Source organism: Microtus pennsylvanicus, chromosome 11 (assembly GCF_037038515.1).
Source record: "Microtus pennsylvanicus isolate mMicPen1 chromosome 11, mMicPen1.hap1, whole genome shotgun sequence".
NCBI classification, from domain to species: Eukaryota; Metazoa; Chordata; class Mammalia; order Rodentia; family Cricetidae; genus Microtus; species Microtus pennsylvanicus.
The window spans coordinates 3,834,339-3,847,333 of NC_134589.1; the positions used below are offsets into that span (position 1 = coordinate 3,834,339).

General features: G+C 51.0%; 1 protein-coding gene across 2 annotated transcripts in view; it reads left to right on the forward strand.

Moving 5' to 3' along the window:
- Positions 1–362: 362 nt before the first annotated feature.
- The window catches only part of Cyth1 (cytohesin 1), an 84,086-nt gene continuing 71,453 nt past the window's right edge, over positions 363–12,995 (forward strand). For both annotated transcript variants that reach the window (XR_012912231.1, XM_075989964.1), the window contains exon 1: positions 363–516. Coding sequence is in view for 1 of the 2 variants with exons in the window: in XM_075989964.1 (XP_075846079.1) it covers positions 495–516 (22 nt within the window). In the remaining variant the exon portion in view is untranslated. The remainder of the gene's footprint in view (positions 517–12,995) is intronic.

A 12,995-nucleotide genomic window follows, 5' to 3' on the forward strand; every position in this document is an offset into this window, starting at 1 on the left:
AATCAGCCTAGCGTTGGACCGCCTGTTTGGCCAGTAAGCCACGCCTGCGGCCTACGCACTCTTAAGAAACTCGAAACCCGAAACTCTGCTCCGCCCCGCGGAGGGTAAGGGGCGGTGCTTAAAAGCAAAGGCGTGGTTTAGGGCGGGGCCACATAATAGGCTGAGCTGCCGGTGCCGCGCGTGCGTAAACGCAAATCAAAGAAGCGTCCGTAAACACCTGGTTGGAGCTCGGGGGCGGGGGCGGGGGGGCGTCCACGCACGCGCGCTATCCGAGGGGGCGGGGGGTGGGAGGTGGAAAGAGAAGGGGCGGGACCTCGTGCCGGGGGCGGGGCCTCTGGAGGCGCGTGCGCAGGCGCGTGCGGGGCAGTGCGGGCGCGGCGCGGGGGGCGGGGCTCCGGGGCTCGGAGCTGGCCTGAGGCGAGCTGGTGTCTTGGAGGACTCGGGTTGCGGGAGGTCAGCGGCGGTCTCGGGGGCCGGAGCTGATCGCCGGCGCCATGGACGACGACGACAGCTATGGTGAGTGGGGCCCGGCCGGTCCGCCGCTCCTCCTTGCGCTTTCGCCGGCTCCCGGCGTCCCTGGGACGGGCGGGGGGCGCGGAGCTACGGGTGGCCGTAGTGCGAGGGCCCCGGGGTGACTGGCCGGGCACTCGCCGGCCTGAGGGTCGCTGGGGCTGAGGGTCACCTGGACCTTAGAGTCGCCGGGAACTGTGTCATCCGGGCCTGATGATCGTCGGGAATCGAGGGTCATCCGGGGCTGAGGGTCACCCAGGCCTGGAGAGTCCGGGGCAGGGGTCGCCCGAGGCTGAGGGTGCCCGGAGCGGGTGGTGTTAAACCCGGTCTGACGGTCTCCGGAACCCGGGTTACTCGGGCCTGAGGGTCGCTGGGGCTGAGGGTTTCCGAGTCTGAGGGACCCCAGGAGGGGAGTCAAGGGGTCCCCGGGGCGGGGGTAACCGGGGCGCTGAGGGTCGCCAGGGTCATCAGGATGCCGCGGAGCCCCGGGACGTCGAGGGTCGCCAGGGCCGGGTGGCTTGGGTCGGCGTCTGGGAGGCGAGTCTCCTGCTGCTTGTCACCCGCTTGGCTGGCGCCGCGAGCGGCTGCGGGAGCCACACGCCCGGCCTGCGTTCCCTAGTAGTTTCCGGCTCTCCGGGGTGTTAGAAGTTACGTGCCCTATCCAGCTCTTTGTTCCGAGATGAACATGAGTGGCTTGACCAAGGCCTCTGAGACGGGACCTCGGCCAGGTTCGTGCTCCTGGTCCCTACGTCTGTCAGTCACGGCCTGACCACACTTGACAAGGAGATCAAGTTTGAGCTGTTGCCTGCAGGTAGACGGGAGGGTAATGACACCAGTCCACACCCTCGGTCAGGACTGAAGCAATTCAGATTCTCTCGGCTCACCTTGCTGGTGGTCAGCCAGGGCTCTGGTCGCTTAGAGGCTTTTCTGTCTCAGGAGCTGCAGAAGGTTATTTGAAATGCCTTACGTGATGTCAGCATTGTGTCCAAGAGGAAAGGAAGAAAGAATGGCAGGTAGAGCGTGGCAAACTTTTCTGGTTTGGCAGGGAAGTACAGATCGGGAACTTAACATGCTTCTTGGAGTCGGACTCTGGTTTATTGCCACACAGGCAGCATTGCTGCCTTCCACTCTGCCATCAGGTATGAAAATGCCAGAAGGGAAGCATGCTAGGTCTTTGCAGGTAGACCGTAGAGAACTCTGACCTGGTGAAGCTAGGAGGGTTATGGCTAAGAGCCCGACCCTGAGCCTTGAATGTGTGAACACTGTTACCTTGAGCGTTAGAGGTGGCGCCTGTGCAGTGGAATTCAGGCCAGCCTTTGCTGCCTTCCAGGTAAAAGTAACGTGCGCCTTCCTTTATGGTTGAAAAGCTGCTGGCAGGCCCCAAGAGAGTGCTCGTCTCCTTTGGACCCTCTGAGCTTTGTCTTCCGCTGGAAACCTTCACAAGCTTTGCCTGCTGCTCTCTCACTCCTGTCATTTGTTGCCCCTGAGTCCCCGTGTTCTGCCATGCTTTGTTCATGCCCTCCCCTGGTGGTATTGCCTGCTGTGTGAGGCAAGAGGCCACTGCTCTGGTTGGTTTTAATAGGAACTGCCTTGATTCAGGCCTGACTTCTACTTGGAAAGGAAAAATGGAAGCAGAGCGTTTTAGTTCCTGTTATTGACATGAACAGGGACTGAAACCCAAATTTACTATATAGTTCTGGAGGTCAGAAGTCCAAATTAGGTCCCACAGGGCTGGTACCAAGACTTCATTAGGGCAGTATTCCTTCCAGAGACCGGAGGGAAAAGTCGGCTTCCTTGTCCTTCCAGCTCTGAGCATGTTCGCTTCCCTTGGTGCATGGCTCCCTCCGCTCTTTAAAGCCGGTGGGTAGCATCTCTCCATTCTGTCTACCAGCTGAGCTTTCATGAGGATACTTTGTGTCACAGCCACCTGGGGAACCCAGGATAAACATTGTAGCCACCCAGGACATCAGCCTTTCTTGTGTCCTGTGAGGAGACACTTATTAAAGGTTTTAGGATTAGCACATTAACATCTTTAAGTTTTTTGTTGCATGTTTTTGTTTGTTTAATGCATATGTAAGTCAGAGGGCAACTTACAGGAATTGGTTCTCTGCTTCTGCTCTTCCAGTCCCAGGATCACACTCCGGTTGTCAGGCTTGTCACCAGGTGCCTTTACCCTCTAAGGTGTCTCACCATCCCAGATGTGGGCATGTTTGCAAGCCATTGTTAGAGGACCTGCACAGCGTGGTGAAAGCTTGTCTCCCCCTTTATATACCTTTACAGCTTTTTATCTAGGAGGAACTAGAGGGACTAAACACAAGAAAACTTCAAGTATCATATGGTATACAATGATCATGGGAAGGTGGAGGTTAGCCTCCCTCGCTTTTTCCCTGCCTCCATCCCTGTCCTCCTCTCTCCTCTTCTCCCCCTTTTCTCCCCGCTTCCCCTTTATTTCCTCTATCCTTTCCCCTTCCCCGTCTTCTCGCCTTTCTTCTCCTCCTCCCTCCCGTCTTCCCTCCATCTCTCCCCTCCTCTCTCCTTCCCCCTCTTCCTTCCTTCTCTCCTCCTCTCCTCTTCTCCTCTTCTCCCCTCTTCTCTCTTCTCTCCCCCTCCTCTTTCCTTCCCCCTTTCTTTCCCATCTTCTCTCCTCCTTTCCCTCTTCTCTCCATCCCTCCCCTCCTCTCTCCTTTCCCCCTCTTCCCTCCTTCTCTCCTCCTCTCCTCTTCTCCCCTCTTCTCTCTTCCCTTCCCCTCCTCTCTCCTTGTCTTCTCTCTTTTCCCCCTTCTCCTTTTCTCTTTCCTTTTTGAGTTAGGGAAGCACCTCTCTCTGATGCTGGGGCTAGCCTCAAACTCCTAGGTTTAAGTGATCCTCCTGCCTTCTGAGTAGCTGGTACTACAGGTGTGTTGCCTTTGTGCCTGGCTGACCTGCCAGCTCATTTTGCTTTAGTGTCAGAACTACCCATTCCCCTTAGAGGTTATGTAGAGAATTCACTTGGGCCAGTTTCTGCATGTTAAGAGGAACCGCGTGCTGGGGATTCATGAAGCACACAGGCATGCTCAGGGCCTCCATTGTCGTCTTCCAGATGAACTTCTTGCGCCATAATACTTCGTTTTTTAAATAATAAGAAACTGTTTCATGTGGCCTTGACATTTTTACATGCAAATGTTTTAGCCAGCTTTGCCCTATCTGCCTTGGGCCTTTACTGCGTTCTGTGGGAAATACATTTGGATTACAGAGCCATCAGTTTGGTATTGAAATGAAACCTTTGGAGCACAACTCATGTATGGTGTGCTGAAGACAGAGTGCATATCTTCGAGGTTTGCTGCTCAGTTAAAGGAACTTACAAAAGCACGCAGTGAGGCCTGTCTTGACTGCAGCCTCTTTAGTATTCACCAGGCAGAGATCATTCGATAACTGCACCTATGCAGGCTGTACCTTTCCTGGTTCTAGAAAAAACTCTGGTGGCACCATGGAGTCCTGCCGAACAGTACTGTTGCCTTTATGTTCAACTGTGTGTGTTCAGGAAAAAAAAAAAGTGTAAGCTTAGATTTTGCGTCCATCCTGTTTAGGACACAGACACTGGGTCTAACTGGAGTCAGATAGTGCTGTGCAGGACTGTGACCACGGAGCACGGGAGGACCTCCCCAGGGCAGATCTTCACTCTGCTGCACACTAATGGTCATCAGGTTGGGGCTAATTCCTGGATTATATTATTAACTTTTTTTTTTTAACTTTGAGACTAGGTCTTATGTAGGTTAAACTTGCCACAAACTCATGTGTCTCTCAGAATAACCTTGAACTCTGGTCTTCCTGCCTCTACCTCTAAGTGCTGGATCACAGATGTGCACCACTCCCAGGTTAACGTCTTTCCTAAGCATCATGTCCATATAAGTTTAATTCTGGTTTTGCTTTATGTGTATGAGTCTTTTGTCTACTGTGTATATATATGCACTATATGTGTGCCTGGTGCCCTTGAAGGTCAGAGGAGGGGTCATATCCCCGAGACTGGAGTTGCAGAGGGTTGTGAGCATCATGTGGGGGTTAGGAATCAAAGCTGGGTTCTCTGCAAGAGTAGTCAGCGCTCTCAACCACAGAGATAACTCCAGCTGCCATTTAATATATTTTTTTTTGAGACAGGGTCTCGTTGTGTAGCCCTGGCTAGCCGAGAACTTATTATGTAAACCAGGCTGGCCTTGTATTTACAGAGATCTACCTGTCTCTGACTCTCTAACACTGGGATTAAAGGTGTGCGCACCGTGCCTGTCTTCCCCGTATAGAAATTTAAAAGGAAAGCCCTTGGACTCTGCCCTTTATCGTAGCAGACACATGTTGAACTCCTTGTTTCTGCTCCTTTCAGGTCGGATTGCCTAGGCAAGCTGTCGACAGGTAACTGGCCTTTATGTTTAGGAAAGCTTTCATATGAGCTGCGTGGTGATTCCTTACAAAAGAGGTCTACCAGATAGCCTGCACCATCCAGCTCCTGAAGAGCCTGTGATGTAATCTCCGTGCTGAGCTCCTGGGCCCAGTGCAAGCAAAGTGGGGTCAACTTTTAGTTAGATTATCAGCATTTAAGAAGAGTTGAGAAAATCTAGGTTTCAGTTTCTTGGTAGAGGGCGAGCAGCGAGGTAGGACATGCAGGAAGATAGCTGATTTGCATAGCATGTGGGGATGACTGAAGCGCAGCTGCACACTTGGTGTCTCTGGCTCATGAAGGAAGTGTGCAGAGCGCACTCAGGGCTAGGATGGGAAGATAAAAACAGACACAGCACCCAGGGTTTTCAGGATCACCTCTCATCTGTTCCTCCTGTCCATCTGTCTCCTGTCGCTGTGTTCACTGAAGGCTGCCAGGATCTGGTCTGGTTTCTGTGCATGGTTAGGTGTGGTGTCTAAAGCACAAGGGTGCCCCAAGAGAAGTAGAGCTGTCTTTAACTGTGGTCACTGTAGGAGCCTCACTATGGAGAAGCATGGCTGTGAAGGGCAGGTGTGGAGGATGTAGGCTGTAGTGAGTCTATTGGTGGGAGTAGGGCCTCTGGGCAGTTGTAGCCTAATTTTATGTGCCCAGGACTCTGGAAGGTACTTTCAGGGAAAGGGTTGTAGAGTGGAAATAGTAACTGTCCACAACAAGAAATCCATGTGTTACACTATAGCCAAAAGGAGACTTTATATCCGCATCTGATATAGGAAGAGCTGACCATGCTCTAGGGTGAGTTATGAAGATCCATGGAGTTACAGAGGTTGTGAGCCACTGTGGGGATGCTGGGAATCAAACCCAGGTCCTCTGCAAAAGCAACAAGTGATCCTAACCACTGAACCATCTCTCTAGCCCCCAAAATAATTTTAAAGCTGATTTTTCTTTAAAGAAAAAAGATAGGATTAGTCATTTTCTTTCCCTCCCTCCCTCCCTCCGTTCCTCCCTTCTTCCCTCCCTCCCTTCCTCCCTCCATCCCTCCCTCCCTCCCTTCCTTCTTTCTTTTTTGTTTGTTGTTTGAGACAAGGTTTCTTGGCAGTCCTAGAGCTCACTCTGTAGACCAGGCTGGCCTTGGACTCAGAGAGATCCACCTGCTTCTGCCTCCCAAGTGCTGGGATTAAAGATGTGTGCCACCACAACCTGAAGTTTATTTATTTATTTTTGTTTTTATGTGTATGGGTGTTTTGCCTATATGTCTTTGTAGCATGTGTATGACTGGTGCCTGATATATAGAGTTACTGATGGCTCTGAGTCACCATCTGGGTGCTGAGAATTGAACCTAAATTTTCTGGAAGACCAGGAAGTGCTCTTAACCACATTTTCTAAAATGCTGATGTCTTAAGAAAGGTTTTCATATTTCTCACTATTGGTCGATATCCTAGTCTCTGAACACTCAAGTAATTGGCTCTTTTTTCCCTTATGGGTCTTACTACTTCCTTACTCATCAATGTGCATCCTGACTCCCCAGTCCTCGGGCTTGAAAATAAGACTTGTTTTTAACCTTCATAGGGTACCCTACCCCAGAGAAGACTGACTTGGGGATTTTGTTTCTTCTTCCTGGTTTTTGACCTCAAGCTTTGTAACCTGATTTCCTGTGCCCAGGATTGTTCCCAAGGGTTGGTCTCCTGCCCGACCTCTGGGAACTCTCAGAGACTGTGCAATAACTTCTGAATGTGTATTTTGCCAGGTTCTTGGCTAACTCCAGATCTTTAGCGACATGGAATCACCCCATTCTTCTCTTGGGATAGGCTTAGATGTAGTGACATGGCCGTCCAGGGTGACTTCCTGGTAGCGATCATTTTGCATCAGAACCCTGGCAGGATGACCACTTTCCCATGACTGGTTCTTAGAAAGACCGTGGTGTTCCCTCTGCCCTCACTTAGAGCAGCTTCTGCTGGACTTTTCTTTGTCCCATATGAGGGAAGAAATGGACTTTGGGACGTCAGTGTGGAGTGAGGGAGTGGAGATGGGCCTCCACTCGCCTTGGCTCTCTGCAGACAGTGTTCTGGACAGGACCGGAACATGTTGCATTTTGAAGAGAGCTGCTTTTTTTAAAAAAAATTGTGACTCTAGGGCAGGCTGTGGGGCCTAAGGTCCCATTGTAGGCAGCCTAGCAACCACAGAGGACTAAAAGATTGAACCAAGTCCCTTCTGGTGTAACGTGCAGAGTTCAGGGTTTGCTTTCATTCTCCGTCCCAAACAGGACTACTGACTCTCCTGGGCCTGTTTCACCATATGTAAACACTTTCTGGATGGCATTTCGTTGTTTTCAAATTTGGTTGTACACTTAATGATTTTGCTTAAAAAAGGGCACAATTACGCGAATTGAGAGCTTCCTTGGAAACATAAGACTGCTATAATTACACATTCCTGGATGGATGTCGACATGTAAGGGAGGGTAAGTATATTTAGAGTTCTTGGTGCATGGTGCCAGTTTGCTTTTCAAAAGGACTGTACCTGTGTGCCCCATTCCTAGCCATGTGGACAGTTACATGTACACATAAGTGCAATTAAGCCTGGTGGGAGGGTTGGCATCTAAGAGCTTTTCAGCTAGAACTGGTGTGGTGGTCATCAAATGATGTCTCGCTAAATCTGTTGACTCCTGGCTAGGTTAGAAGTATTCATTTTGCATCTTTGTGTGTCATGAGCTGGCTATAGGATGATGATGTCTTAACCATGATGAGCCCTTCTAATGACCTCTGTCAAATCACCTGATTTACATATTTGCTCACTCTGCTATTTTAGGCATGGGGAAAGTAGATGTCAGTTCTGATGGGGGCTTGAGTCAGATTTTGGTCAATTTTAGTTGCTTTGAACCTGTCACTGATACTGTTCCTAAAATTAAAATCTCTCTATTTTATAGTGTTATACCTCTGATAAAGTTCAGAATCTTTCCTTTAGAGCAGTGGTTCTCAACCTGTGGGCTTGGGGGTTAAATGACCCTTTTAGAGGGTCATTCCGTTTTTTTTGGAAAACACAGCTTTTTTATTACGATTCCTAACAGTGGAAGATTACAGTTATGAAGTAGCAATGAAAATAATTTTACGGTTGGGGTCACCACAACACGAGGAACTGTGTTGAAGGGCTGCAGCATTAAAGGCTGAGAATACTACACTAGAGGAAAATTGCAAGTTAAATGGATGGTTAGTCTGGCCTTTGATGGTGGACAGCTCTGTCTGTGGGTTTGTAGGCACCATACTTTCTCCTCTTTGAATATTCCATGTGCCAAAGGAGATCCTTTTTTCAGGTAGAGTTTTGTCTTATCTGTTTGGAGCACCCATGACTAGTAGGCTATTACTCTCCAGTACAAAACAGGTGATGGTCTTTTTTCCCAAGGGTGTAGAACCAGATTAGAGGTCACTTAAGGGCAGGGTAGCCCTGACCAGCAAGCTTCAGAGGCTGGAGAATCTGAGCTGAAGATCCTTGCTGGTAGATCTCTCCTTCATGCCCCTGACCAGTCTCCTGCCACACCCAGGCCCCAAGATGAAAGTCCTGCAGAGTGGGCTTCCAAAGGAAAGCTCTTGCCTGAACCTGTCTGCACTGCATCCCCAGCCACAGCCTGGTTGTCTGTCTAATTATTGTTGCTTAGTTTCAGTTGCAATAATAGAGGCCTGGAGGAGGCGGAGAAGCATTTAGAAATGTTCAAGAAGTGAATCCCACATCCTCTCAAACTGCTGGTGATGGGGTTTTGCTTCTCTTTGCCCCGGCAGACGGGGGCAGCGGGGATTTTAGCAGGTTGTTGTTCAGGGAGGATAATGCTGGTGTTCCTGCGCTGGTTGATTGGGACTTACAGCATGGGTCGGGACAGCACCTTCCTGCCTGCCATGTGCCTATGTGCACTGTTTTTGCTTAGGGTCCCTGTTGTCCTTCATGCCATTGCTGTGAAGGGTGTGCTGGTGAGAGCCTTTCCAGTAGCTGGTTTGACTGTGAAGGGTGTGCTGGTGAGAGCCTTTCCAGTAGCTGGTTTGACTGTGAAGGGTGTGCTGGTGAGAGCCTTTCCAGTAGCTGGTTTGACTGTGAAGGGTGCGCTGGTGAGAGCCTTTCCAGTAGCTGGTTTGACTGTGAAGGGTGCGCTGGTGAGAGCCTTTCCAGTAGCTGGTTTGACTGTGAAGGGTGCGCTGGTGAGAGCCTTTCCAGTAGCTGGTTTGACTGCTTATTTAGTCAGCAGGTAGTGGTCACCACTCCGGTCCACACAGCCTAGGTGTCAGGAGGCTTTGGGCCTTAGAGAAGGACATGAGCATGAAGGTAAGCCATGAAGGACCATGTGATAATGGACGTGACAGGCACTGCACTGGGCAGGGAAACTGTCATAGAAGAGCTGGTGGTGCTTGGACTTGTTTAGAAAGGTCAGGTGATCTAAGCAGGCAGAACACGGCAGACACACTGCAGGCAGAGAGAGAGAGAGGTAGGCCAGGAGGCCTGAGCTACAGGTATGGTGTGTGCCTGGCAAAAGGTGGAGGGAGGAAGCCTGAGTGGCTAAGAAGCAGCAGGAGCTGTGTGTGTGTGTGTGTGTGTGTGTGTGTGTGTGTGTGAATGTATGAGAGTGTGTGTGTATTTTTAAAAGATCTATGAATTAATCTGGCACTGAGTGCACAACCTTCCATGTGTAGCGTGCTGAGGGCCTAACTTGGGGCAGTGGAAGTAAAGGAGAGAATAAATACAGTGATGGGCAGGAAGTGGACAAAATTTGGTTACCAGTGCTTGGGAGGGCACAACACTGAGAAGATGTGAAGGAAGAGCCAAAAGGAAGTACCAAAGTCAGGTACTCTGGTTTCTGACTTTGATTGCTGGAGAACACCAGATTCTGACTGCAGCAGTGAACATACTGCGGGAGTCTAACCCGCTGCGGCAGTGGGCATACTGCGGGAGTCTAACCCGCTGCGGCAGTGGGCATACTGCGGGAGTCTAACCCGCTGCGGCAGTGGGCATACTGCGGGAGTCTAACCCGCTGCGGCAGTGGGCATACTGCGAGAGTCTAACCAGCTGGGGCAGTGGGCATACTGCGGGAGTCTAACCCGCTGCGGCAGTGGGCATACTGCGAGAGTCTAACCCGCTGCGGCAGTGGGCATGCTGCGGGAGTCTAACCCGCTGCGGCAGTGGGCATACTGCGGGAGTCTAACCAGCTGGGGCAGTGGGCATACTGCGGGAGTCTAACCCGCTGCGGCAGTGGGCATGCTGCGGGAGTCTAACCCGCTGCGGCAGTGGGCATACTGCGAGAGTCTAACCAGCTGGGGTAGTGGGCATACTGCGGGAGTCTAACCCGCTGCGGCAGTGGGCATACTGCGGGAGTCTAACCCGCTGCGGCAGTGGGCATACTGCGAGAGTCTAACCAGCTGGGGCAGTGGGCATACTGCGGGAGTCTAACCCGCTGCGGCAGTGGGCATACTGCGAGAGTCTAACCCGCTGCGGCAGTGGGCATACTGCGGGAGTCTAACCCGCTGCGGCAGTGGGCATACTGCGGGAGTCTAACCCGCTGCGGCAATGGGCATACTGCAGGAGTCTTTGGAACTTTACATAGCTGGATTTGGATAAAAACCGAGGCTATGAGTATCTGAGTGGGAGGTGATGCCCAGAGCTCACTGCGAAGATGCCAGCAGTGGCGCCTCAAGCACAGTCCCACTGATGGACAGGAGAGAGGAGACCAAAGACACAGGCATGCCATGCTTCAAGCAGCTAGATTGTAAATGGAGAGAGTAAGAGGGTGGAGAAAAAGGCACACCAGGAGCACACTCAATAGCTGGAGGTGATGCAGAATAGAGAATGCTTTTTGCTTTTAATTTATAGTCCGGGTAGCATTGAACCCCTGTGTAGCCAAGGGTGATCTTGAACTTCAGCCTGTTCCTCCTGAGTGCTAGGATAATGGGTGGTTTGTGTGGTGCTGGGGAGGAACCTAGGGATTTGTGCACGCTAGGCAAGCACTCTACCAACCAAGCCATTGCCCCTGCTCATAATAGAATTAAAAACACCCCTTTCGGGAGTTATTCCAGGCCAGTATTGAGTTAAACAGTGTTCCTTTGTGCTGGGCAGTGACCAGCAAGAGTGGGCTCATGTTTCATCTCCCTCCTGCCCTGTGTGTAGCAGCTGCAGACTGCATGTGCTTTTGGAATCTCTTCAGCATGTAACTTTTTCTTGCCTTCTGAGTCCCTGAAACATAATCTCCAACAACCATAATGACCAAAGTAAGAGCATATGTTGAGTTTTAGCAAATTCTGATGGTTCAGCACTGATCAGACTCCCTTGTCATCTGAAAGCATCCTGGCAGCTCATGCTCTCTCCATTCCGGAGTTCCTCCACATACCATTAGCATCATTGCTTTATCGCCATTCATGTACCGTCACACACACACACACACACACACACACCTGTCATCCTCAGGAATGCCCTCCATCTACCACCTTTGGGATAGGGGGTCTCTCATTGGCCTGGAACTCACCAATTTGGCTAGGCTGACTGGCCAGTGAGCCCCAGGGAGTCCCCTGCCTCTGCCTCCCAGCCCTGGGATTACATGTGCACACCACTATTTCCAGCATTCTTACATGGGTTTTGGGGAATCAAACTCAGGCTTTCATGCTTCAAGACAAGCATGTACCGACAGAGTTGTCACCTCAACCCCTCTTCTCTTTCTCCCTCACTCTCTCTCTCTCCCTCTCTTTCCTCTTTCTGTCTCTCCCCCTCTCTCTCCCTCTCTCCCTTTCTCCCCCATTGTGGTCTAAACTGTTCTATTTGTCTAGTCAACTTAGAACAGACAAACCTCTCTTCTCTGCTAAGAATTAGATTGCTTTGAGAATCTAAGAGGGTACAGATCCTGCTTTCACAAAGCTTGTGGCATGGGGCTCACAGTTGTTTTCATGACTGTATGAGACCTGTGTGGGGACAGGGACAAGGCTGTGAGGCCTACAGGCACCTAGTTTCCACCATGCTCTGTGTCGAGGAGGGAGCATTCCTGGTCAGGGTGACCCTGTGAACTGCTTCTACCATGGTGAGCTGCTGGCGTTGTGTACTTGCTGTTTATCCCCACCGAGGGATGGAGGGTTGCAGGATTGCTGTCAATGAAGTGGCAGGGCCCCCTCCTCCTCCCCATGCTCCTCCCTCCTGCACTCCTTGCTCTTTCCCTGCCACCTCTCCTTCCCTCCTGGCATCGCTAGAACCTTTCTCAGATCCAAAGCTGTTCTTCCAGTGGATGTGCCCTGCCCTGTCCTTGGGTCGCTCTTGCTGCCCACATCTGTTATTACACATTTTATGTGTTCTGTGCTGTGTATACTCTGTTTAAATACCACTTTTAAAACTTTTTTTTTTTTGCCTCCCCTCGTAACTGGGCATAAAAAGCTCTGTGTCCCAGTGTTGTCTGTGGTGCAGGTCACTGAATCATTTATGCTGAAAGAATTGCGACTCCTAGGGTTGACGTGTTTGTGGGGTCACAGGTAAAGGTAGTTTCTGTTTCCTAAGCCTTCTCTGGGTAGTAGTAATTTGGATGAACCCATGTCCTCTTAGAGCCTCTGGCCAGTGAGTTGGTGTGGTAGCATTAGGGTCATGCAACCAGTCTTTGATTCCCTGGAGCCCAAATACTCCAGGTTGGTAGCAGTCAGCCACACCTTAGTTACAGTCTGAGCTGACTGCCTCATGGGCACCTAGAGCCTCGTGTGGTAGAGACAAAGACTGTCTGTGGGAAGCACACTTTCAGTGGAGGAACAGAGCAGAGCCAGGTAGGTACAGCTCTGGAATCTGTGTAGCTGAGCTGACTGTGCAGCTTCCAGAGGAGAAGCAGGGTTTGGGCATGGTCATCAATAGGCCAGAGAGCTCAAGCAGTACAGGTTAAGAATGAGCTTTAGACTCACGTCCAAAGCTAACTGGACTAACTGTCTTTGAGGGACTTCTGCAAAATCAGTCTTGTGTCACCTGGTGCCGGAGGCTCAGCTGTGGTCTGTGGGTCTCAGGAGCACATCCAGGTGCCCTGGAAACACTGATGCCATCTTGTTCTGATGCCTCTTGGTGGACTGTCACTCTTGGGAGGATGACTACC